The sequence below is a fragment of the Hesperophylax consimilis genome, chromosome 12 (assembly GCF_061612785.1).
Source record: "Hesperophylax consimilis isolate HC1 chromosome 12, BYU_Hcon_1.0, whole genome shotgun sequence".
Classification (NCBI taxonomy): Eukaryota; Metazoa; Arthropoda; class Insecta; order Trichoptera; family Limnephilidae; genus Hesperophylax; species Hesperophylax consimilis.
Genome location: NC_142847.1, coordinates 29,485,023 through 29,512,102, shown reverse-complemented (window position 1 = coordinate 29,512,102; position 27,080 = coordinate 29,485,023). Strand labels below are relative to the sequence as shown.

The 27,080-nt window shown below is 35.2% G+C and overlaps 1 protein-coding gene across 1 annotated transcript; it reads right to left on the bottom strand.

The window, feature by feature from the left end:
• Window positions 1-264: 264 nt before the first annotated feature.
• Window positions 265-26,465, bottom strand: Mkk4 (dual specificity mitogen-activated protein kinase kinase 4). Its single transcript, XM_089638313.1, has 8 exons — window positions 26,177-26,465; window positions 22,944-23,184; window positions 14,999-15,148; window positions 13,032-13,176; window positions 11,545-11,714; window positions 11,073-11,202; window positions 8,657-8,886; window positions 265-6,958 (listed from the first exon to the last, which is right to left on the bottom strand). Exons 1-8 carry the CDS (start codon window positions 26,208-26,210, stop codon window positions 6,826-6,828), a joined length of 1,233 nt encoding a protein of 410 aa, XP_089494439.1. The 5' UTR covers window positions 26,211-26,465; the 3' UTR covers window positions 265-6,825.
• Window positions 26,466-27,080: the final 615 nt, after the last annotated feature.

Sequence of the window (27,080 nt, the reverse complement as noted above, 5' to 3'; positions counted from 1 at the left end):
CATTGGATTTTCAAAATGCAAGATGCCCATTGGCTAGAAGTCGTAAATTTACGAAAAAACTTACAAGTGTAATGCTAGCCTTAGAGTAACTATTTGTTGTGTAAAAGACGTAATACATGTAATTTGAGAATAATAAACACAAGAGGAGTATTTGTGCAGAGTTATTACCTTATTTTAAAGAATGGTATAATGACGAATCTCCCTCCATTGTAAGCATAAATATTTAACAACGGGTAAGAAAAAATAAAACAAGCCTTTGAACTTCCTTGCATTTATTATACATTATACACAAAATATGCGTAGAAATGATCTTTCTTCAGAAAGACACAAGTTGACTTAACATAATAATATTATGTATTCTTCAAAAATTTTACCAGCCGACTACTTCTAATTTGCTATAGAACTTCTCATATTCCAATGAGCATATTCTTCCATTGAATTCTAAGATATAAAATATGTAAGAAGGCCCCTGTGATGTAATAAAGACCTGACGTGGAACTATAGCTATACCGAAAGCAAAAGGTGCGTAGAAAGGGTGTGATTTATTAGTAGTTCGTTGGTGGCAAACCATGCAGCACTCACCTCCCACATCACGCTAGGCATAAATAAACCACTCAATAGATCGATATTGTCGGGCTTTTTGTATAAAACAAATTGGTCCTAAAAAACCATAGATATGCCAATATATAGACAGTACAATTCTCATTCGGAGCCTACTTTTTATACTACATGCCAATGAAAAACTCTGAAAGTTTATTCAATTTCAGAGTTTTTCATTGGTAGGCAATCATATGACGTCACAATATTTCGGTTCCAATTTTCGATCAGAATTATAGAATTATACCCCCATGACGCTAGGGAACGGTCTTGTCAAACTAAAGCACCTTATTATTTTAGTATTTCATTACCTCAGTTCCAAAGTGTAACAACTCAAAAAATTACAGTCTAGAGTTAAGTATGAGGAAAAGCTTAGAATAATATCTACAAGTTCCAAAACAGAAGATTAAACCTGCCCAAAAGCTTCGTTTCCTAATTATCTCAGAAGGTTCCATGATATTTCATCAAAATGACAATTAAACGCACCTTTATAAAGTGATATAGAGTCATTAAAACTGATGAAACAAAAACCAAGTTAAATAGTTACCTATGTAACCTTGTTTTTGTTTCATCACTTTTCATGACTTTATATCACTTTGTGTAAGTGATACCCGGTCACCATCTCAGAACTATGCTTTTCGAGTTGTTACACTTTGGAATTGAGGTATCGAATTGAGGGCCTACTTACAAATTCAATGATAATTATTAAATAATTTAGATAATTCAACAAACAAACGATGCCGATTACAGTGAAACCCACATAAGATGTTGTTTTTTCAGTTCCTTGAACACTGAGATTTAAAAAATATCTAATTAAACACTCGGTTGATTTTTGGCATATTATGGCAAGTTTTGCAAAAACGTTTTGAGTGCTCGCTTATCATAATGTGCCAAATTTAGAAAACCTAAAAATATGCAAAAAACAGCGAAATCTAGGTGGATTAGTTGGTTTAAAACTGCTGTGAGTGGATAAAATATATTTTTTACGGTCTCTTGGAAAACCTTATAAGATAGTTTCACTGTATTTGATTTATCCTTTCATGTTTTACTTTACAATTTAAATACAAGAAAACAACAATTTTATTTAACCTTGAGTGTGCGAAAAATCGAGATGAGAATGGAATGGAATACAAAATCTACTTGAATGTTTTTTTTTGTAATTTACGAAATGACGCAAGATCTCTATATAAATGAAATTAATAAATTTCAGATGAATAGTTTTTAACATGATTTCCGACTTAGATAAGCAAAATAATATATTGTAAGGAACAATACAATATTTTTTTTAATTCAACATTTTAACAATACTGTACAAGATACATAAACTAAGAACTGTTATACATATTTAACTCCATTAATATCTATTTAAATTATACACAATAACCAATTGTCTCGATTAAAGCAAGACATAAATAAAGACACTAAATCATTGAACATTATTTTATTTACTTAACAAAATTTGTATTGCTTTTTCAGATTGTACAATTTATATTTCAGTAACTGTATGTCAAGTGATTTTATATAATTGATGAATATGCGTACATATGAACTTGTATTCATAAGTTTAATGAGAAAGAGATACATATTTTTCAAAAACGGTACTTGTGAAAAAAAAGTGTCTCGTAGGTCCTTACCCAAAGAAAATAAACAAAACTTATATAGAAACCCACATATTATATGTTTTTTATTTATTTATAAGTTTCGTTTTTTCGGTCTTATATCTTATAACCAGTCAAACGGTGGCTACCCATATTTAGTTCTCATCGCTCTAGGCCTTGAGCGACGGCTGCCTAAATTTAGATAGACGATTTTTCTAATGTATTTTAAATTTCCGCAAACAACTCAATTATAAAACCTACCAATATGGGATTAATTATGAAATATAGGTGGATACATTGGCTTTAAACCACAGTTAGCCGTTCACTTGTTTCCATATTAATATTACGAGGTATGATTTTTTGAATAAGCGCTGCCGAATCCAAAAACGAAAGTCCGGAAATCTTCATTGCTCGAGGCATTTCTTTTGTAAATACCTCATCGATCGAATGGATGAGAGAGTTTAAATATATTTTAAAATATGCAGGCAGGCAGACATATTCTAGAGCTCCTTGAAAAATATGCAATTTTATTTAATTTTAAGGACTTGAATATGGCAGTTCTTGTGTTTTGAATCGAGTTTTATTGCAATTGAAGACCTAGGATGAAGTTAGTATGCTATTGGTTATAAAATATTATGCTTCGTGCTTCCACTCGGGTGCTTGTGATTTCATTTCAGATTACTAATCAGGAAGGGTGTCAGATACATCTTGTTAAAAATGTCATAAGCTGAGATTTTCGTCTCTAAAACTCTCTTAAAACATGATAGAAAATAACAGCTCTTGGCATACTTTGCATGCTTGGACTGCAGAGTAAAATTACTCAGTTTAATTCTTAAAACATGACAGAAAACAACTGCTCTCAGCCTACTTTCCAAGCATGGACTGTAGAGTAAAATTACCCAGTTAAATAGTTTCAAATAGAGGAAAATGTACTAAAGACGGACATCATTTCAAAACTTATCTCCTAGGAGTTTGTATTTACAAAAAAAAGGTTATTTTTCATAAGACTTGATAATTAGGTTGAATGTAATTCCCTAGTGCGGTGTTTTTTTTTTTTTTATATACACATGACTCAAAATACAAATTTATTATTATTACCGTTAGACTTATGCTATCTTAAGGAAATAATTACAGCGGTTTTATTATTCTCGCGCTAGAAAATAATAATAAATCTTCGTACTAAAGGAAAATTTTTACAGAGGAACTGAACTATTTTAACACTAGAATAAAATCTATGAAATAATAACAGTGCTTAGTGGATTGGAAGATATCAACACAAGGTTAACGGAAACACACGCTAAAATTGATGATTCTTCATTGTTACGACGTGAGTTATCGGTCAAACCATAGAAATTATTGATATCTTCTGGGTATTGAATTGTATGTAAAACTTCAAGTAGTTTCATATTACTTAGATACATTAGGAATGTAGGACTTCAAAAATGATAAAAATTATAGTTTCGGTTACATATCACAGGGTTGAAACATTTCATCATTTATAAATGCGGTGAAAAACAATACTTCACTACAGGATACATTTTCATAGGCAAAGGAAAAAAATATTTGAAAAAAGTTTACCTGCATCAGAACCAATACAATCAAATAAATTGTATATGTTATATGTATATAAATATGATTTGAGTACTATTGAGATACTACTTTTTATTGAATACAAATTCAATATTGCACAATGTATTTTTTTTTATTTAAAATAAAATTGAAAGCAAATATACATAAATAGAAATATCCATATTATTTATATCTTAAAACTAAAATCTTCTATCTACAGCTAAACATGAAAAGAGTATCAAACCATTTGGGCTTTCGAAAAATAATTTTAAATATTCAAACAGTACGCACAAACATGTTGTGTTTTCTATAAAAGTATTTCATACTAAAAAATAAAAATCATACCTAGTTGTCCCTAAGAGCGTGAGCACACAGAGAGCGGTCAGGAGTTCCGAGTTCCGAGTTCCGCGTTCGGCGTTCATTAGAATGTACTGATACTATAACAACAACGCACACAGCGGGCAGTCAGACCGCGGCGGTCAAAACGGAACGCCGCGCTCTAAGAGTTCTTTTGCCGCCGAGGCAGAGAACGCCAGAACGCCGCGATGTTTGAGGTTACAAACACAGAAAAGTTAATTGAATTGGTTAGGGAAAGGAGTTTGTTATACGATTTAAGTGATGTAAATTATAAAAAACGCGAAAAAAAAGTCGAAGCTTGGTTTGAAATTGCTACTAGTAAATTTAAATTTTAAGTAAATTTTATTATTAGTAAATTCGCCTTGTTCTTCTCGCGTTGTGTTGATTGGGTGCACCCAATACTTTCTTTTCTTTTTAGAAGCTGTTAAGCTCCACAAGAGCAATATATTTTCACGGATAATGAACTTTCTAGTGACATGTTGCATATGCAAAGACCCAAACGAAACTAGAACGCCGCTTGTGTGCGTTGGAACTCTTGAGCGGTCAACGGTCACTAGAACGCAGAACTCTGACCGCTCTCTGTGTGCTCACGCCCTAAAAGAATACATATTATAAAGAAGTTGCAATTTGGATGAATAACATGGAAAACACGCTTAGCGCCTGCCCAAGATTTTTTCATGAATTTTTTTTCATTTGCTGAATGTAATGATAGAATTGTGTTGTGGGAATTGTCTGGTCTATGCAAAGTAAGGTAAATTTTACCTTACTTTAGGAAACTATTAAACTTTTCAAATATCGAAATTATTTCTTGAACAGATATTCAATTTCATAGGCCTGTTTGGGTTTGCCTAGGAGTCAAGAGGTCTTACGAGAACTGGCGGGTGACAATTCAACACACTTTTAACCTTTGGAACAACCAGACCCTTTTTGAGGGAAATCAAAAATGGAATAAAAAATTAACTCCAAAGCGTTTCGAGTGCAAGCGATTCTGTTAAAATTTTTTATGCACTTTCTCACGGCACACAGGCTTAAATCACATATCAAAAAATTCCAGCTAGGTCGAAATTCCAATGTCAGCAGCGAATGAACAGTTTGTCGGTGGGAAAAAATTCTTGTCATTGGAGCACAAATGGTTTTCCAGAGGTCAAAAAGTGATATAAAGTGATGAAACAAAGCCTAGGTTAATTAGGTTAGGTTTATACAACAGTTTTTTTCATCACTTTTCATAACTTTATAGCACTTTTTTACTTAACAGCTGTAGAACATTCTTTTGCGTTTCCTCCCTCTTGTAAAATGGTTCATGGAGAGGTTTAAAATACAGATTACATATTACATATATATCGAAGTAGAGAAATCAACATTAAAATATTTGCAACTACATAAAACAAGTATTTTTTCATAACCCGCTAACTAGTTATATTTCATAAATATTGCTCCGTTTACTTTTTATCGAAAAGTGTCGAGCAAACTTAACAACAAAAATAAACATGATCAGATGAACAATGTAATAGATTTGCACAACAAATAACGCACTGCATTTTATAGTGGGATTAACCTGGTTTATAGGGTATAGATTAATTACTTCAAATTCTGACGCATAAAAAAGTAATAACTGTAAAATAGTGCCGGGTAAACTAGATACAAAATATTTAAATATTAGTTACGTGTAGCAATGTACTAAATATATACTTAAAATGTACAGTACACCCACCCTTATTTGATAAAATTTGACAATTAGACATTTTTAATGAAAATTTTTAGGTTATCTTTTAAAAAGACTGTGAATAATCTCAAAATTGTTAATTCAGCTGAACAATTAATACAGGTCGGCGAATACAGAATTGAATAATTGAAAATTTTTCTAAATTAATAATTATATTTCTAATTGTCAATTTTCATTTACATTAGGTGCGGCCGTAATCATATTTTAAGTTTATACACGATACCAGTGGGATCATCAGTTCATTACTGAACTATGGGTTGGGTTTTATAACGCCAACATGGCCATTAGTTTACAACTGCAGTAGGGCTATTAGTTTAAAACTGCGAAATGGCCATTATTTAACTATTTAGTTTACAACAGCAGCATGGCCGACTGCAGAATTTCCATTAGTTTACAACTGCAGCAATGTCCAGTTTACAACTGTGGCATGGCCAACTGCAGGATAGCCATTAGTTTACAATGCAGCTGGCTATTTGTTTATAACAGCAGGATATCCATTAGATTGCAACTGCTGTACGGCCATTAACTTATAACCGCATGATATCCATTAGTTTACAACTGCAGGATATTCATTAAGCAACTGCAGCATGGCCACCTGCAGGAAAACCAATAGTTTATAATTGCAGCATGGCCACTAGTTTAAAACCGCAGGATATCCATTAGATTACAACTGCAGCATGGCCAACTGCAGGATAACAATGCGTTTGATAACTGCAGCATGGCCATAAGTTTACAATTGCAGGAAGGCCTTTAGTTAACTACTGCAGAATGACCATCAGTTTACAAGCGCAGGATGACTGACTACAAGATAACCATTAGCTTAAACTGCAGCATGGCCAAGTGCAGGATAACCATTAGTTTATAACTGCAGCATAGTCATAAGTTTACAACTGCAGGATGGCTAACTACAGGACGACCATTAGTTTACAAGCGCAGCATGGCCATCAATCTCCGAGGCTGGCAGTCTCGGTTCTGTAAATGCTAGCGATCCATTGCATCAAGGACGCTGGCCACGTAGGAGGCCACATCAGGGCTAGCCGTCTCGCTGATCTTGATGAAGGGGTGCTCCAGCAGGCGGTTGTACTTCGGTCTCAGGTTTTCTTCTTTAATTAAACTGAAAGCGTAATAACTCGGTGTTAGATGGTATTATTTCACTTAGTCTCTATTAAAATTCTATTCTAGTTAAATTATATATTTATATGGATTTGTACATATTAAAAGTGAATACAGTAGAACCCCCTTAATTCGAACCCCGATAATTCTAAAAAACGCGTAATTTTAAATTTTCGCCAAAAAAATATATCTTGAATTTTTTTTTCATGCATATAAGGTTTTTTAAATCGAAATTTGTTAATTCGTAAATCATTTTAGTACGCGCACTAAATTTTGTTAGTGTAAATCGAAAAAAAGTCGATTTTTAGTCGAAAATAAATCATAAAATTTCATAAATCTGAATCTGAAAGACAGCCGTGGCGGTAAAATGATGAAAAATGTATTTTTACGTGGCTATATGTGGTCCTTATTAGTATTATTATTTTGAAAATCTGAATTGATCTTCACTGGAATGTCGTATTTTCGGCAGCGAAATTTCTATTTATGCATTAATATATAAATTTATTTTGAATATAAGAGTTTGAAAGGCCAGCTGTGACAGAAATCGGTCGAGAATTTCGATTTGGTGGAAATAGACTTTTTTGTATATAAAATTTCGAATTACGTGGGAAGTCGTTAATTCGAAATTTGATTTTAGAAGTCCTGAGGATTTCGAATTAACGAGGTTCTACTGTACTGCACTAGAATACGTACAGTCCGGAGAAATATTTACGCGTAAATCGAGAATTCGTGGCCGTATTCCGTCGCTGCCGGCTCTTTAAATTCAGATATTCTAAATAAATTCACAAAAATACGATATAATTCCGTGTAAATCGAGGATACGCGACCGATTTCCGTCGCGGCCGACCCTTTAAATTCAGATATTTGATGTAAATTCGTAAAAATATGATATATTTCAGCGTAAATCGAATTCTATCAACAGTTTTTCGTCGCGTTGAAATATTTGAATTAAATTCGTAACAATATGTCATATTTCGGCGTGAATCGAAATTTTTCGGCCGATTTCCGTAGCGCCGTATTTTTTAACTCGGATATTCGAAGTAAAGTTAATAAAAATAAGTTATATTTACGCGTAAATCGAGATTTCGCGGCCGATTTCCGTCGCGGGGGGCCATTTGAAATTCAAATATTCGAAATAAATTCGTAAATATACAATACATTTATGCGTAAATCGAAATTTCGCAGTAGAGTTTCATCGCAACCGACCCTTTAAATTCAGATATTTTGTGTAAACTCGTAAAACTAGGACATATATCCGCATAAAACGTATTTTCTCGGCCCTTCAAACTCGGATATTCTAAATAAATTTGAAAAAATACGACATTCTAGTGTAAATCGATTCAGATTTACAAAATAATAATACTAATTGGGACGATGTATAACTAAATATAAATTTTTCGGCGTTTTACCGCCACGGCTGACTTTTAGATTCAGATTTATGAAAAATTATGATTTATTTTCGCAAAAATCAAATTTCTTCGAATTAAACGAACAAATTTTCGTGCGCGGACAAAAATAAATTTCGAATTACGAATTTCGAATTATAAAACCATTTAGAATGAAAAAAATTTTCTGCTGAAATTTTTTTGGCGAAAATTTCGAATTATGCGTTTTTTCGAATTATCGGGGTTCGAACTAACGGGGTTCTACTGTATTTAAAAAAATATATTTACTATTACTTATTACATATTTTTATTACCATGTGTTGACAAAGTTGACAAACTCCGGCGAGAAGCTGTTTCCGTTGTTGTCGCGGGGGCTCAGGCGGGGCGGGTCACCCTGCACCACCTGCGACAGCTGCTCGAACACAGAGCCCCAGCGGGGGTAGGGGAAGCGCCCCGTGGCCACCTCCATGAGCGTGATGCCCAGCGACCACACATCGGAGCGGACGTCGTAGCCGCGGGCGCGCATCGGATCTATGCGCTCCGGCTGGAAACAAAAATAAAATGATTAAATAAATAAAAATTACCGATGCGCTAGAGTGATCAAATATTACAGGCGTCCGGAACATCAGTCGTCACCTAGTGAATTCTATAAATCAGCATATTCTATAGGTACCGCCGCCCCGGGAACCATATATGGGATAACCAACACCCCTGCCATTGGTCACCCCAAGTGGTTTGCTACGTATGGTGAATTAGCAGGAGTGCCTGGCAGAGGCGGTCCCTGCCTTAGTGCATTTGTGCACTGCACTGCCAAACATCGATATCCGTTAGAAATGTAAATTCGTATATCCACTCAAGAAGAATTCACGCCAGATCATTATAATATTCTTACCAGTCAAAGTTTGTACTAGACTCCCGCGCATGCGAAAAACAGTGTAATATATCAACCCGTGCATTTTCAGCTTTGCCCGAGACATGCCATGTACCTTCTATAGGCACTGTCTCTAGAGGTCGGAACCGTGAAATGAGCGAGACAGGTAGAAACCCATAACGGCTGTTGATGTGTTAGAGCAGTGGAGATAGAAGCTGGTCGGTGCATTATCGGCGCATGCGCCGAAACATCCTGATATATATCAAAAACCTTAAACATGCGTAAAACGTTTGGAATGCAGTAGTTAGGATTGACAGATTTCGAACTAATTAACAATGTTATAATATTCTAGCGTTACCGGCGCGATCTACATATCTGCAAACTTGACAGTATTCATTATTGGCGATTGACGCGACGTTTTAACGGTTTTTACGAGTTTTGCTCTGCAAAAAGCTATTTAAAAATGAGTGCTAATGAAGAATTGCGGTTAACATTGATTTTATCAAAAGTAACCGAAGTTCATTTAATCCCAACAAACTAGAGATGATTTTGCGAATGCTGACGGAGCAATATCAATTTTACAATTATTTTACAAGTGTAACTTGGTGGAGTGTTTTAGTGAAATAGTGAAACTGTTAAACATAATTTGTACTATTCCGATGACAACTGTCGAGTGCGAAAGGTGTTTTTCCACGTTGAAACGTGTAAAAACATTTCTGAGGAATACTATGTCCCAAGATCGTCTCAATGCTTTATCAATGATGATCATCGAAAAAAGTTTGATCTCGTCTATACCAGACTTTAATAATCTTGTAATTGAAGAATTTTCTCAAATGAAAGAGCGACGAATGGATTTTCTCTACAAATGAATTATTTGTACTGGGTATGTAGTTCCCTTTAAATCACTTTATTTTCCTATTTTACATGTTACCATTATTTGTGAAATGCACTGCTGGCAAATTCTGTCACGAGCCGCCTCTGGTGCCCGGGTTCATGGGGTGAGGTTTGTCTAGTTGTTGGTATTGGTGGCCGATGCGTTTGCCCACCTGCGGGCGGGCTACGTGGCGGGGTGGATCGGGAGAGACTGGTGGATCGGGAGAGACTGGTGGATCGGGAGAGACTGGTGGATCGGTAGAGACTGGTGGATCGGGAGAGACTGGTTGAGGGAGACCTTTTGACCTCTCCAGGTGGTCTCGACCCATCACCTTACAACACAGTGGGAGGGATGAACTCATACGTCTGTCACTCCTGGAAACATTGACTCCCAGATACCTACCTAATCCTCATACGTCTCCTTCCTTTCACCAAAAAGACCTCCACGCAGCATCCCTAAAGATGGCATAGGGCCTGAGGGAATTTTTTTTCCTCATGGCCCAACAAAAATATATATATTGGTGGACATTAACTTCTTAAATTCGGTATAGAGAGTCATGCAAGGTTTGATAGTGGTTTATTGACCTCCTGATGACTGTTCCATGAATGGTAGCAGCGGTTCGATGGTAAACACATCTTGGATCGTCATTCCTCATACACAATCCTATTTTGGCACAAATAAATATAAAAAATGAAGTGCTATGTAATTATTTCCCTCAGAAAAACCACACGGCGCATGCCAGACTGCAGTTGCCTGTTTTTATCATCAAAAGCGTCAGTGCGCAAGGATAAATAAATCATCACTGGGAAAACTTCAAACTATGGAGATCAACAAACTACATTGACAACATCAAATTCAGACGCAACGAAGATTGGAGTATTTCTTAGACTGCAACAAAACCAATGCATCGACGGAAATATTGGAATACAAGATCATCAAAAACAATAATTGGTCGGTAGAAACGGGATAAAGAAGTGAAACATACCGCCATGTACGGCCGGCAGCCGGCGTCTCTTGTTCTGGCAATGGAGTCAACCAGTTTGCCAGAAATTCCAAAATCACACAGTTTAATGTTGCCACCCCTGTCCAGTAGAATATTTGATGGTTTTACATCCCTGGAAAAACATATTCGAGATTAGACACAATGGAATATTATGCATAGTTAGTATTAATTAAATAACTACAACACTGGAGACATGTCAATATTTATTTAATAATGTAAATTTCACAGAATTTAAATGTCAACCATTTGATGTTTCGGTGTACCGGTGCCAAAGACAGTTCTTCGGAGAACATTCCAGTGAAACATGTTTCAACAATTTTTTGAGAGTCAAGAGTTATATTTTTATAGATAATGGCATTACATAATTATGGAGATACCTACTACACTTTGTAATAATAACATGCAGATTCATTGAAAAATTGGGGATAAAAAAATTATTCGCTAAATAGCATACCTATGAATAATCTTTAGTTTTTCCTTGAGGTAGTTTAGTGCTTTGACAGTTGCAACGGTGATTTTGGCAATGATCGGTTCCGGTATCCGCCTTTCGAGAACCTCGAAGACGTATTTGTAAAATTTATCTAGGGATGTGTCCATCAGTTCCATGCAAATCCAGCAGTCACCCTAGAAGGGACAAACAATATCTGTTAATTTATTTAGCCCACCCTATTCAAGTGTATAAATCTTAGAAAGCAGGTCATAATGAAAAAATCACAGAAAAAATTATAATATGCTCTGTTGTCAACAGATGGCAGTGATCAGTTATTTGTAAAAAAAAATAGTTACTTCAAATATTAATCAGTTACAAAATAAAATCAGTTACTTAAAATATTATGATTTAAATTTGAGTAGAGTAAAATAAGGAATAGAAGATTAGAGGAGTTGCAAAACCCACTGTGGAAATTGTTGCTGGTTTTGATAAATTCCAGTGTTTGAAAGTAAAACAGTACTATGTCACTAATCCGCCACCCTAAAAACAGGGCAAGTGTCCCATTAGTGGAAGCGGCGGATTATAGTGAGAAAATGGGCATTTTCGGCAAAGTTTCTTTACGTTTTTATAATTTTTGTGCTTTTCATTCTGTTACATTTTGATGATGTTATCAACTAGTAAAAATAACGGAGGATTATAGTAACTAGCTAACTATCACGCAGTTTCTCCAAAGGGGTTAGCAGAGAGGACTAGGCACACACTCCTTGCCTCATTCACATTCATACATACTCTACTATTATTATGACTCTTGACATTGGCCGATTCAAGTATCTGATGCATTTGATGGTGCCATGTCTTCCTCGGGCGTCCCCGACTTCTTCTATCATTCAAATTTGAGGCATATATTCTCCAAGATTCTATGATAACTCAGCACAGTGACAATTCAACACACTTTTAAAAAGTGATATAAAGTCATTAGAAACGATGAAAACTTTTTTTTTTTTACCTAACCTAACCTACTTAACCCAGTTAATAAAGTTTTTCTTTCATCACTTTCCATGACTTTATATAACTTTTTAAGGATGTGATGAATTATCATTGTGATGATTTATCCGGTCACCATTCTCCAATTATAGGATTATAGTAGTTGTTGGTATTACTGAGAGGGTACAGAATAAAATAATATTTTTGGAATAACTTAATGAGTAAAACCTCAAATTGTAATATTTAATTATTGAAGATAATTTTAGCGATTCAAACGAAAATTTGAAACGGAAAAATCAGAAAAAGATGGTCACATGGTTTCAAGTCAAGTCACCATATCTTTTTCTAATAATTATATTGTCTTTAATAATTACATTAATATTTTTTGCTAAACACAAAAAGATTTTATTAATTTCTGTGAGGGATATAGGAAATTTCTAAGAATGGTGGAACAGAAAGTATTAGTTTATGGCAATTTAACTATAGACTTATTGATTAGCTATTAGATGATAGTTAGCTCAACTCACTTCTTTAAAGAGCGCTCCATAGAACTGTACAATGCAGGGACAGTCGTTGCTCTTCATAACAACTTCTAGGTCCATCAACAGTTGCTTCTGTTCCTTCTCATCCACTGTCGATCTGATCCTCTTCACAGCCATCACTGTATTGGTTCTGGAGAGATAAAACATTCAATTACAATCTAATTATATCATCCCCCTTCAGGCAAGTCACCAACAGCTACACACTATTTTCGGTGAGTATTCTAAGTCACTGGGCGATCATGACAATCCCTTCACAAAGATGATATAGCTAGTCCTGTGTCGATCGTGGACCACCCCATCTTCGTAACCCAATCGTAAACCATCAAAGATCGATCGGGTTACTTTTTTAAAAAAGATTCAATCATCGGCAACCGTGTCCCATAATAAGGGCTAGTGTGGCGAGCGACCATAGATATGTAAATTTTGTAGACCGGGCACCTCAAATCTCATTCTCGCGACAGGCAAATAGAGATGGTAGATAGTTTGTGTAACAGTCTCAGGTAACTGAAACAACAATGACAGTTTATTTACGTTTCAGATTAACCATCTCTATTTCTGTGACGCAATAAAGAGACTCAATAAGAGAAATAGGAAATAAATGACAAAATTACGGCATTCATAAATCTTTGGTCATACATTCATTTTGGTAGCATAGAAGAAAATCTGCAGAGTCCGCCCAAAAAAAATTGAGTATTGTTTTCAATTTGGGAGGCGGGTATGGGTACCGCGGCCCCGGGAAACATTTATTGGATAACCAACACCTCTGCCATAGGTCACCACAAGTGGCTCACTACTTTTGGTGATTTAGCAGGGGTGCCCGGGTTCATACGTGGCGTACCAGATCTGGAGAGGCTTGTTTGGGGAGACCTTTTGACCTCTACAACTGGTGTCTCGACCCATGGCCTTGAGCCGCAGTGGGAGGGATATGTTCATATATCTGTCACTCCTGGACACACTGATCCCTAGATTTCTACCCAACCCTCATACCTTTTACCTTCCCAGAACTTCTTCTCCTTAAAAGAGACCCTTCACACAACATTCAAAAAGATGACATGGCCCTAAGGGCAATTATTTTCCTTAGGGTCTCCTGTGAAAATGTAATCAAATTTGGTGAGATAAGACAGGTTTTTAGTAGAGAAAATAACAAGGGTGTAGTGGTACACCACTACTCGAGTCGGACGGTGTCAGGTACTACTAAGTACACGGTTCCAAGTGTTAAGGTACCTAGGACGTCATAGAAACTACCGGACACTTGGGCCGTTGCCTAGAGGTGGCCGGACGGTACCTGAAACTACCGTACTATTACTACAGAATAGACGACTCCTAGAATCTTCAGCGTTACGGGCGGCAACATTTGTACCGATAGCAACTAGAATGTTCGGGAACGCTCTTAGGTGCAGCTTGAATCGACTTGGAACCTACTAGCGAACACAGTAGGTACTGTCCATCTAACTACCCGGTGGATTTTCGATGCATTCGCACCTTATATAAGCGATAGCGGAAAGGTACTCAGTCAGTCTACTACTTACTTATATTTAACGCGCTAATCAAAATAACTTACTCCTTTCGCGCAGCGATTACTTAAATAATCCTTGCTGTGTTTTTCATTAATTACTTATGTGATATATAAAATATTGTAAAAATTTATTTATGGCTGTTATATCCCGGCAACAGAATAAATATATTATAAAATATCACATTCTTTAATTTTTACACCGAACACATCTTCAACCTTCGCAACAAGGGCAAACCCCTAGAGGGGTGTTAATTTTTTAATTTTACAATTGGTCAATTTTTTCTGGGCAGGCTCTGCAGATCTTCAATTCTACTGCCAAGTATAGGTAATTTTTCATAAATGCATGAATTTTATAATTTATTTTGTATATTTTGATACTATTTTATCTGTACTAATACACATATTATTGATAAAATAAAGTTTATTCTTTACTAACTTGGTGTGCACCATCTTGTTGACGGCGCCGAATGCTCCCCGCCCAATCTCCCCTCGGTCCTGCAGGTCCTCGGCCGTGAAGTCGTATGAGTCCCCCTCCCGCAGCTGCAGCTTGCCCGTGGAGTGCATAGACTGGATGCGCAGCCTCTCCCTGCAGTCAGACCACAAAGATAAAGATGATGACCGTGGATTGATTTATGCGGCAATTTCAAAAGAAATGAACGGTAAAAAGGGAAAATCTAAACATCATTGGTTGATAAATTGTCTTGATATCACATTATAGTGACGAAATATTCCATACGAAAATCAGTTTTATAGGAGTGTAAAAAAACTTTTTTGTAGGAATCTTAAACAATTTAATAAACGTTTCGCTAACGGGGTTGATTAATACCCCATTAGTGAAACATGGAAGATACTCTCAGTATCGCGCCGGTGTAGGACCACCGTTCAGAATATAAATATTGCTTGAAATGGCTTTTTCTATGTTTGGTAACCAAATCTGAATAGCCAGATTCTTCTACCACTCCGGTTTGAATGATACTACATATAATAATGTCTTCATTACCGATTTAGGAGTGAAATTTGCTTTGTTATGACGAAACTAATGCAAAAATAACTATCGAACTATATAAAATAAAAATATAAATGTTCGTTTGTTCAAAATCTTAAACTCTCTGGAAATTCTTCACTGATTGCTTTGAAATTTTGACACAATGTTGCATTCGACTACACATGTGTTTTTATATACCTATATGTATCATATAGATGTCATCTGCGACTATCGCTCTCTGTTGGATCTATTGTTTCTCTATCTGCACAGACAGACAGAACCACAGCAACGCGTGGCGGGGTACAGCTAGTATTACATATTTTTCATTTCAGTTTTTAATCCAGCAGGACTGGGTAGATGGTGCAATCTCAGTCTGCTATATCGCATGAGATACAATAATTATTCAGTTGGTGTAGATTCTGTGGTGATGGTTATTTGGAAATAAGAATATTCTGTCAGGTACCATTACAATGTATTTGAATAATATAACACACGCGATTTATAAGAATTGGATTACTGCTGACTAATGTCTGAACTGGCTGGTGGTCTGCTATAGAATGAGGATGCTAAGAGACAACGCTGCTACATATATACATATCCAACTATTGTTGTCTCACTCTTCACCGCGAAAGTCAAAGAGGTGACTTTTCAACACAATATTATCGCTATTATGTACATCAGGGCTGTCCAAACCACGGGCCGTGATAGATTAGATTATTGCGGCCGGGCCGGTTTAGATTATTGCGGCCCATTGAACCTTTTTTTAACCGACTTCAAAAAAAAGTCCGGTTCGGTTACACCGACTACAAAGAGGTCTGTAGGTGTACCCACTGCATATAATAATACTTTATTAACACGCTTTTATATTAACTTCACTTGTATGTTTGTTTGCTTGCTTGCTTGCTTGTTTGCTTGCTTGTATGTAACTCTCCTGCTGCCTTCCTCGGCCCTAGTGGTAGCCGTTTCTCAGGCTCCCTCTCCGGAATAAAAGTTACCTGTTAGAACTATAGTCGGTAATAAAGAAACTACCATTAAATAAATATAGTTTAAAGAAACTAAAAAAACACGCTTTTGTAGCATACGAAACTAAAAAGTGAAAAATAAATATAGTTTAAAAAAACTAAAAAAACACGCTTTTGTAGCATACGAAACTAAAAAGTGAAAAATAAATATAGTTTAAAAAAACTAAAAAACACGCTTTTAAATAATATCGAACTAAAAACTTCAAAATAATTTTTAAAATAAGCTTAAAGCAATAATGAATGAAAAATGATAGTATTATTGTGAAAAAGCGCCGGGCGCACGATATACGAAAAATATGGCACAAAGCGCCCACGCTTTTTAACAATAATACTATCATTTTTCATTCATTATTGCTTTAAGCTTATTTTAAAAATTATTTTGAAGTTTTTAGTTCGATATTATTTAAAAGCGTGTTTTTTAGTTTTTTTAAACTATATTTATTTTAATTAATAATTGCTTTAACTTAGTTACTTTATTTATTTCTTGTCACATTTTGTATGAAAACAATTATTATTCAGATTTTAGTTCATTATCTTCTTTGTTCGAAGTTTTAAATACATTAATGAGCAAACTATTTTTCTCGCGACGAAATTCAAACGTTTTGGGTATGTTCGATCACGTCGCTCACATCACTATTGACTCGAGAATTCGGGGAATTCCCCGAACTCAAAATAGGTACCTACCGCGCATCGTTCATTGGGCATTTGTTTGTCACTTGTCATTCAACGCAATGAAAGTTTTGATTGCGCAAGGTTACTCTCAGGTTATTAAAGACTTTTACATTATTTTAAAGTTTGGTATTACGTTGTTCGCTTTGTGTTTGAGTATATTGAACTTTTCATCATGTCTACAAAGAAGAGGAAGTTAAGTGAAGAAAATCGTACATTCAATGCGAAATGGGAGTTAGACTACTTTATCTCCAACAATAACAATAAAATTCAGTGTTTGATTTGTATGCAAGTTTTATCTGTAAGTAAAGAATATAATGTTAAGCGACACTATACTTCTTTACATGAAGAAAAGTATAAAAAACATGTTGGTGAAGCAAGAAAAGTTATGGTGGCTGAGTACAAAAAAAAAGTAATACAGCAAACAAGTATGTTTTCAAAAGTAAGTACTGAGAATGAACAAAGCTTGGCTGCCTCATATGAAGTTTCATTACAATTAGCCAGAGCAAAAAAACCATTTAGTGATGGAGTTTTAATAAAAAAATGCGCAGTTGAAATGGCTAAACGCTTTATGCAGCCGAAATTAGCGGAAAAGTTTGAATCTGTTGCATTATCTCATCAAACGGTGGCGCGACGAATAGAGGACATGGGTAATTATATTACAAAAAAAATATGTGATTACTTTGTAGATTGCGAATACCATTCAATATGTTTGGATGAAAGTACCGACCAGACCGATGTCAGTCAATTAATAATCTTTATACGTTGCATTTCCAAAGATTTTACAATCACGGAAGAAATGCTGGATTTAATACCATTTCATGGAACAACTAAAGGCAGTGATATATTTGAAGCGGTTAACAAAACTATAGTAGAATATGGAGGATTTCGTAAGTGTTCTTGTATTGTGATCGATGGGGCAAAAGCTATGACCGGGACAGTGACAGGATTCGCGGGAATTCTAACACAAAATGGCATTGATTGCCCGTTGTTGCATTGTATTATACATCAGGAAGCCTTGTGTGGAAAATCTTTGCGTCAAATGAATGCTATGAAAGTTGTTATAAGGATAACCAATTTGATTAAAGGTGGAAACAGGGCATTGACACATAGAAAATTTAGAGACTTTTAAGTGAAATCGATGCAAACTATGGAGATTTACTATTGCATTCGGAAATCAGATGGCTAAGTGCTGGCCAGTGCTTGCAACGCTTTTTCGCCTTAAGAAAAAAAATACCTTTATTTCTAAAAAATGAGATATCATCTGACACTTCTGAACTACAAGATAAAATGCGAGATCCTCAGTTTCTGGCTGATCTTGCGTTTTTAACTGATATGATGCAACACTTGAATGAATTAAATTTAAAATTGCAAGGTAAAAACCTCAATATAGCCAACATGTACGGAAATGTGAATGGATTCAGAAGTAAACTGAAATGTTCAAAACGTCTCAACAACAAAATGATTTTTCTTTTTTTTCAAGTTGTAAAGAACATTATTTAGAGATGAAAAATTTTGAAGAATGTAATTTTTTGGACCACCTCAAATACATGGACGAAATAATCGTCGAATTTGAGCGGCGTTTTGCGGATTTAAAAAAAATTGAGAGTGATATAGCTCTCTTTACTCATCCATTAACGATCGCAGTTGCGAGTGTGAAGATTGATTATCAATTGGAACTGTGTGATCTGCAATCAGACCCCTTTTACAAGGGCAGAACAGAAACAGGAATTGATTTTTTTAAGCTCCTCGCTGAACGTTTCCCGAAACTGACGAATTTCGGGCAAAAAATGGGCTCGATGATGGGCAGTACCTACCTTTGTGAAAGTGCATATTCAACAATGAAGTTTATTAAATCGAAATACAGGTCTTCATTGACAGATACTTCACTTAAACATGCACTGCGCCTAGCTACCACTAGTATTGAGGTTGATGTTGACAGAATTGTAAAAGACAAATTAATGAAAAAGTAGATAATAAAATAACGATATTACGTATTATTACCAGTATTTTATTTTTATAAATATTTTGCGGCCCACCAATGTATTTAGTCTTTTTTATTGGCCCTGGGTCCCATCTAGTTTGGACACCCCTGATGTACATCATAAATGGAGTGTGTAAAAATTTCTCTTAGAGGTTTCAGTAACGTTAAGTTTAGTTAAACGCAAGCAACATTCTGGTATCTTGGTTAAAGTTTAACATTGGGATTTGGTTCATTTGCTAACAAAAATCAGTAGAGGAAAAATATATTTACAAAAGAGAAAACACAACACAAATTTTTCAATCTTAATAAATACACATAACCTATACGAAATTGATTTGGATTAATTACAAATTATTTGCATGAAGGATTCAAAGTTACATGGATGATTTTATTAAAACATGAATATTATTTTGTAATCAATATTGAATACACAGGACTTACATCTTTTGGGTTTATTAAGAAAATGATTGTAAATCAAAGCATTTGCCATTGTTTTAAATTATTAGTGTTTGAGCATTTCAAAATGGAGTCTTTTCTACCTTAATCTACTACGATGACTCGGACTGTGACTGGAAAATCATAAACAGCAAAAAACATATTAAAATAAATAAGACTTAATAAGCCTATATATTATATTGTCATGAAAAATTCATACATTTCAATTAAGTCTTGAAAGATTAAACAATGCAAGGATATCAGCTAACACAAAAGAACCTATACAGGGTGTATCGGCACGTACCCGACAAACTTTAACCAGCTATTCCTTAGCATATTTGGAGTAAAAAATCTTATGTGCACTTTGCTGTCCGGTAACGTGTTTTTTTAATAAAAAATTTATTATTCATATTTTCACCACACGTCACCACTGTTTTATCCTTTGTCAAAGTTTGAAAACCCATCTGGCAAATATTTTATTCGAATTCCGTTGAATAATGCACGTGTGTACCTATATTGGCGCACACTTACAATCACAACGAAATGGCACGGCACCATTCGTCTCATTTTTAACTATTATTATTTAGTATGTGCGAAAGAGCGAAGACGCTTTTTGACATACTTGCTTATAACAGCTGTTGAACACGAAACGCAATGCCAATGACAGTGATGTAGTGTGGAAATTTTAAATGTTTTTGTTTTTAATTGAAAAAAAAATGCTACCGGACAGCAAAGTGCCCATAACATTTTTTACTCCAAATGTGCTAAGGTTAAAGTTTGTCGGGTTAGTGCCGATACACCCTGTATATAATTTATTTTTTTACACAAATATTTTCCCTCAGGGCCTGGTAAAATCTTTGAGGGTCTTATTAGGGGTGGGTAGAAGTGACATGTGAATCCACCCCTCCCACGGAGAAAAGGGTCTTCCTGAACCGGCTTCTCCCGATTCTGACCTGCCATGCAGTACGGTCACCAAACGCGACTATGACGGAGGTGTTGATTATCTTATGGATTGTTCTCAAGATGGCGGTAACTCGGTATTCCTGACGTAGAGATTTAACATTATATGTATTAGAAAAACTGAGATTTGCTATAAAAAAACTGCATAAACATTCTTAGAACAAATCAGATTAATTTTCAGTATTATCATAAAGCAATTTATTTGAGTGGGGGTTCATCATCACATCAGAATGATAGAGGATTCTCAGAACACTGATAAAAATAATTGAGAGTGCGAGTCTAGCGTAATATAATATAAATCATTTCTTTGTGTGCCCAGCACTCAAATCCAATTGTGCGCAGTTATTATCAGATGCAACGCTGTGGTATTTACACAGCAGTCGTGAAAATAACCTGCCGTTTTAATATCAGATGCTTCTTTGATAAAAAATGGAGAAATTATTTTTGTGCGATACAAATAGGCAATTAGAGTTTTAAAAAATAGAATGACAGAAGAATATGGTCACATTTCCGTGTGGTATATTACGATTTTCTGAGCCAAAATATGGCAAAAGTTTTACAAGTGATTTGCTTAAATAAATAAAAAATCTTTCGTCGAAAGCAGAAAAAAAATATTGAACAGTGAGCTCTGGCATCAGGAAATTTGCAGAGTTTTTTTCTGTCTGGAATTTCCAGGTCAAAATAACTATTTTCAGCTCACAATGTCAATTTCACTATGACAAAAAATGTCTGAAACAAGACAAGTCACTACAAGTATGTTACATATTTCATAAACTCATAAATATCTTCGCCATCGTATTCATTAAGACTAAGGCCCATTGTCCACACAATCATCTTTTGTAGGATGCATGTAACCTACAAATGACGATAGGCGTATTTTGCATATTTGTTGTGTCCACGCTGCTTCATGCAATAGTCAGTCATGTTACAAAATGTCTCAGTTTTCTTTCAACTAGCATCGAGAAAGCACGTCTTTTGTTGTGAAAATGTCAAGTTTTTTTTTTTTTTTTACAGTATTACCGCACAAGAGTCCCAACTGCTCCCGTCTGGAGCCAGTGAGACTATTGCATCCCCAATTGGGGTATGTTGTGAGGCTGAGGGTATTGGGGAGGGGAGGGAGATGGGGAAGAGGAAGGTGGGGAAGTACCTGGCTATTCAGATCTGGTCACCAAACACGGCTAAAGCCATTTCAAGCAACGTTTCAATTCTGAATGGTGGTCTTACACCAGGGCGATACTGAGAGTATCTTCCACTCTGGAACGTGCCGCAAATATACTATATATTATTTTTAAATTAATTAATTGTGAAATAACACAAATTAATCAAATAAAATTTATTTGCGCACGCCGGGTTCGAACCCGCGACCTTCGGATCTGTAGTCAAAAGCGTATACCACTAGACCACGCCGGCCGTCAAACCGGCCGTGATGACGATGAAGTGATTATAGCACACAATTTTATTAGAAGACAACGAAACAGGCGAAGAAAGTACTGGATTCATCCATACATCGAAATAAATATAAATTGTAGATTGTTTGTTGCTGCCAGAGAGTTATCAGAAGATGATTTTGTATTTCAATCATTTTACCGAATGACTAAACATACGTACCAAAATTTAGTCTCTACTGTTGGACCACTGATACAAAGACAAAATACTGCAATGCGGTCGGTCGAGTAGTGACATATTGCCGCGCGCACCGCATGACGAACGCATGACGAGCGACTGACGTGACGTTGCCGCTTTGTGGACACAGATTTCATTGTTTCTACGCAAGATGCAAGCATTCGTCTTGTAATCAATTGACGAAAGCGTGCGTATGACGTGCGGTTACGTGGACAATGGGCCTAAGAGTCATTATTATCTGTTGGGATGGTCATTTCAATATCAATTAACCTTTACACTGCATTCACGCTATGTATGTATAAAAGACGTTCGGTGATATAGTGCACTAGCTTCGGGAGGTTACTCTACATGACAAGTAAAAAGATATATGACTCCTCCAAAAATCCAATATTTTTACACTCTTCCGCCGGGAAGGGTAGTTCTACCTTTTACGTTGGTCCTACTTGAACGGCTGAAACGGTATTGCCGTCCGATAATTCTGTATGAACATTGTGTACCAATCTTTTTGTAAGGGTTAAAAAGTTTTTAAAGCCGACAGGACTTCTTCCTACAGGAAAGTCTATTTTTATTTCATCAAAATAATTACTTTCCTATACTGAAGATTGGAACACGTTTCAACATGTCTGTATCGTAGGGACTGTTCACTTAATTAAAAAAAATCTAAATTGAATTGAATCTCATTGAAAATGTGAAATGATTTTACCGTGCATTCGCGTCTGGAAGTATGTTAGGCATGGGTCTCGTCTTGCCGTGGGATAACCGAGGGCGTGCCCCCGAGCTGGTGTTCTCCACGGGCCGGCTGGTGAAGGGTACAAAGGCCCCCGGCTGCGGGAAGCCGCTGGCCGCCCCCGGCCCACTCTGGATGCTCAGCTTCAGCTGTCGCCGTTTCTCCGCCAGCGGGTCGTGGGTCATGTCCAGGCGGGGGATCGTGGGACGGCTGCGACCTAGAAATTAGATTTTTTTTGAGGTTAAGTTGATGATTTTAGATATGGAAATTCTGAAATACATACATGAATACTGAAGACAAGTACTATGATATTTTGGGATGAGATTCTCGATTACATTAATCAGTATTTATTTATGTCTATTCTTGAATACACATTTTACATCACTTGAACCTGTGCTGAGGTGTTAACGTGTTTGTGATTAAGTGTGACAGGTATTTATGTGTTGTAGTGGAAAGTTTTTTTTTTTTTTTTTTTTCACAGACATATTGAAACATGAAAACACACATTTATATGTGCGTGTATGTATTTTTGGATAATTCTTGAAGAACGTGTATAATATTTAATTTTACTTATCATATTTTGGTTATGTTTGGTTTGGAATTATAATCTTTTGAATAAAGTGAATATCTTGATTTTTTATCCGGGCTACGATATGTTTTTTGAGAAAGTTTGCAGATGTATTTGTAGTCATTAGTTGTTTCAAAGTAATGGACATACTGTTAAAAAGTTTGGTTGCGTAGTATTGAAAGTGTCTTTGTCCGTGTGTGGTGTGTGTTATCGGAATGTTCAGTGTTTTTATTTGTTGATGACCTGGTTTTTATTATGTTTTTATTGGAGACGGGTTTTGTAAAATTAAGAGATAGGATCCTTAAAATATGTGAAAAAATGCTCAAATTACATCAATTATGATATCCCTGAAATTTGAATTCATATATAGGAATGTACTGCCGTGGTAAATAAAAACACAGTGTGTTCTTTGAGTCCCAAGTAAGACACTGTGTTTTTAGTTACCGCAGCAATGTGGTAGGAATTCACAGTATCACCCTGGTGAAAGATCACCATTAAGAATAATAGTTAAGTTGCTTGAAATGGCTTTAGCTGCTTTTAGTGATATAATTTGAATAGCCAGGTACTCCCTGACCTTCCTCCTCCCCATCTCCAGGTATTTCCTAATCTTCCCCACTTCTGCCTTCTTGCTTCTAAACATACCCCAATTGTGAATGCCAGACCGACTGACTCGGGGCAGTTTGGAGTCTTGCGGTATATGTATAAAAACGAAAACACTCGCAGACTAGAATAATTTCAACCAAAGAAAGTGCGTTAATAGGCTGCCATCGCCAATACAAAGCGATGCAATTAGTTAATCGTTAGAAACTGCCATAGTCAAACATTGGGTTAAACTGTGACTAGAAAAGTAACATAGACTAAAAGTAGATTTTTTTCAATGCTTTAGACTTTTTACATAATAAAAGTCATGCAAAATATGCTTTTAACTTGTACAATAAGGTTCTGCTTTTATTAGTTTCTATGCCAAAGTTTGTTCACAATGTAAGTATAAGATATCACACATAGTGAGATGGGCAATACGACACTATTGTAACTAAATGTAATATTAAAATAAATAAAGCATTGTTGTAAGATTGCTAGAGTTGTAAATAATTTTGGTCAACTTTTAGAATCGCTGGCCACGCTCAATACAAAAATTAAAAACAAATATATCAAACAAGAAGAAAAAAAAGAGGTTATATATTTAATATCATTAGTAATGGAGGGTAAAATAGCAATTGTAAAATCAGTGTCCTGTGTTTTTACTATAGTGTCCTCTACGAGCAAAACTTTTCTAAATAAATGTGTATTTATCTGAAGTGACCAGCCAGGTAAGTATGTATTGTCTGTGTCTGTTATAAATGTTTACATGTTACATTTTTTGACAATAATATGTATGTTTTTCTGAATCTGTTAGTAAATAATAAAATTTGATAGAGACTAGGAATTCGTAATAAATTGTACCGCACCCATGAGGTAATTTTTCACAAAAACGACACTGTACAAGTTATCCAATTATTATGGTCAAACTGTCAAATCGCACGAAAATTTGAACTTTAACCGGTTGTGTGCCTTAAGCGCGTAAACGCGCTCACAAGGCCGGCCATACAAAATGAGCGCGTTAACACGCTGTTCTATATGATGATTTAGCTTGTCAAACTCAAGTAATTTGAAAAATCTAAAATATGGAACCCACGGTGAAATATATTGGGATGATGAAGAACTAATTATAATATAACAGTTCACAGATTATATTGACTTTAGAGTGATCTAAATGAAGCTTCTTTTAAAGCTAAAAAAATCGCGGCCTGTCGGTACATCCAAGCAAAATACCTTCCGGCATTTAAAGGGTTAATGCAGTAATTTCCATCTACCCTGATGTAAATAGTTATTTTTATAGTAATTTAGTTGAATAAAAGTGTTATTTAAAAAATACATTTGTAATATGTGTGTCCCGCTATCTTACAAGATGACCATATTTTTAAATACAAAAATAATGCATTATTATGACGTAAAATTCATTTTCGATAAAATATATACTGATAACATGAAATTTTTGATTTTTTAGAATATCAGCGCTGCCAATCTGGGTGTTGTAATGTTGATTATTTGGTGGATTATACAAAAATGTATTTCCAATAAATGTGAGAGTGATCGATAAATGGAATTGTGTTTAAATAAGAGTAGAATATAATAAAACATCAAGGTGTTTGCTATTGTCATGCGAGATGAATTGGAGGATTATCTGTCTAAGGGAACACGAAAGTAATATAATGTTATTATCAGGATTGGCGATACAAGAGATAATTGACATATTCTAGACTTCATACGATTTACATTCCTTTGGATCATACGAAATTAAACAAATTGATAACATGATTTGATTCAGCAAAACCAGATAATTATGTCAGTCAAAATGTTTGCTCTTTGCCAAACAACAATGCTGTAGTACAAAACATAGAGAATATAATAAAAATTGGGGAGTTATGATCCTTTTTTGATAAGAAAAGTATAAAATCATAAATATCTCTATCTGTCAACCGAAAGCAAATAATTGCGCCATTCTTAATTTTTATCACAGACCAGTTTGTTTCTCAATGAGATTAGCGACCACGTTAGCACAATTAAAACAAGAATATTCTTTTGCGAAAACGATACAAACCTTGGTCTGATGAATTTCCTTGATTTTCTGCCATTTTGCAGAAAACAAACACCCCCTGATCTGATGACACCCCGGAATTTCGATCAATCCGGTCTACAGACGTGCCGTTGATTGCCGCGGGATCAGATTAATATTTTTGTGTAAAAAAATCATTGTAGACGCTAGTGGACGTCATATTGTGTTTAATTAATGAACATTATCAAAAACATCAGATCCAGATTCGCTATCAATATCAACTATCAACACACACATACGCACACGCACTGTCACGAACTATCAAATATTTGACAATGCAGCCAACTCGACGACGGGACACTGAAAGTGTTGACAACCGACATTCACCGAAATTAGTAAGTACCTACTTTTAAAAATAAAACAAAACGAATTTATTACACGGGGCTAGATGTATTATTTGAGCAGTGCTTGTTTTGCGACGAGAATTATTAGTTTTCAAACTACGAAATAAAAATAAAAAGGTTGGGATGGAGGTAAAAATAATGAGAAAGATAATATATTCAGCCTCGCACTTTTGTGTCTACATATAGAGCACATTGTATTCTTGTCAACACTTTAGTTTATTATGTGAATAATTTGAAGCAATTTTTTTTGTGATAGATCTAAATTGAATTTTATTATTTTTATGCTTCAAAGTATTTTTCTATTAGTAAGGAAAACAAACCTAACACAAGATCAATAATTGTTTTATTTAAAAAATCATTAACAGTGTAACATGAATAAACATAAAAATAACATAAAACAAAAGAAAATAATAATGGAACTTAGATCAACCAAAACCGCCGAAACGAGAGCTGACCATGACAAAGAACTGTCGTTTTATTTTTGTCCCTAAGGATTATCTAGTAGAAAAAAATAGACGTAGAGAAGATTCTAAACTACAAGAAAC

What these genes read in the sequence shown, in the direction of transcription:
- Mkk4 (XM_089638313.1), bottom strand. Translation starts at nt 26,210, where the DNA reads ATGGCAGAAAATCAAGGAAATTCATCAGACCAAG. An exon ending in AGGAAATTCATCAGACCAAG is followed by an intron (nt 23,185 to 26,176) that starts GTTTGTATCGTT and finishes TCTAATTTCTAG; the next exon opens with GTCGCAGCCGTCCCACGATC. An exon ending in AAACTAAAGATTATTCATAG is followed by an intron (nt 11,203 to 11,544) that starts GTATGCTATTTA and finishes ATGTTTTTCCAG; the next exon opens with GGATGTAAAACCATCAAATA.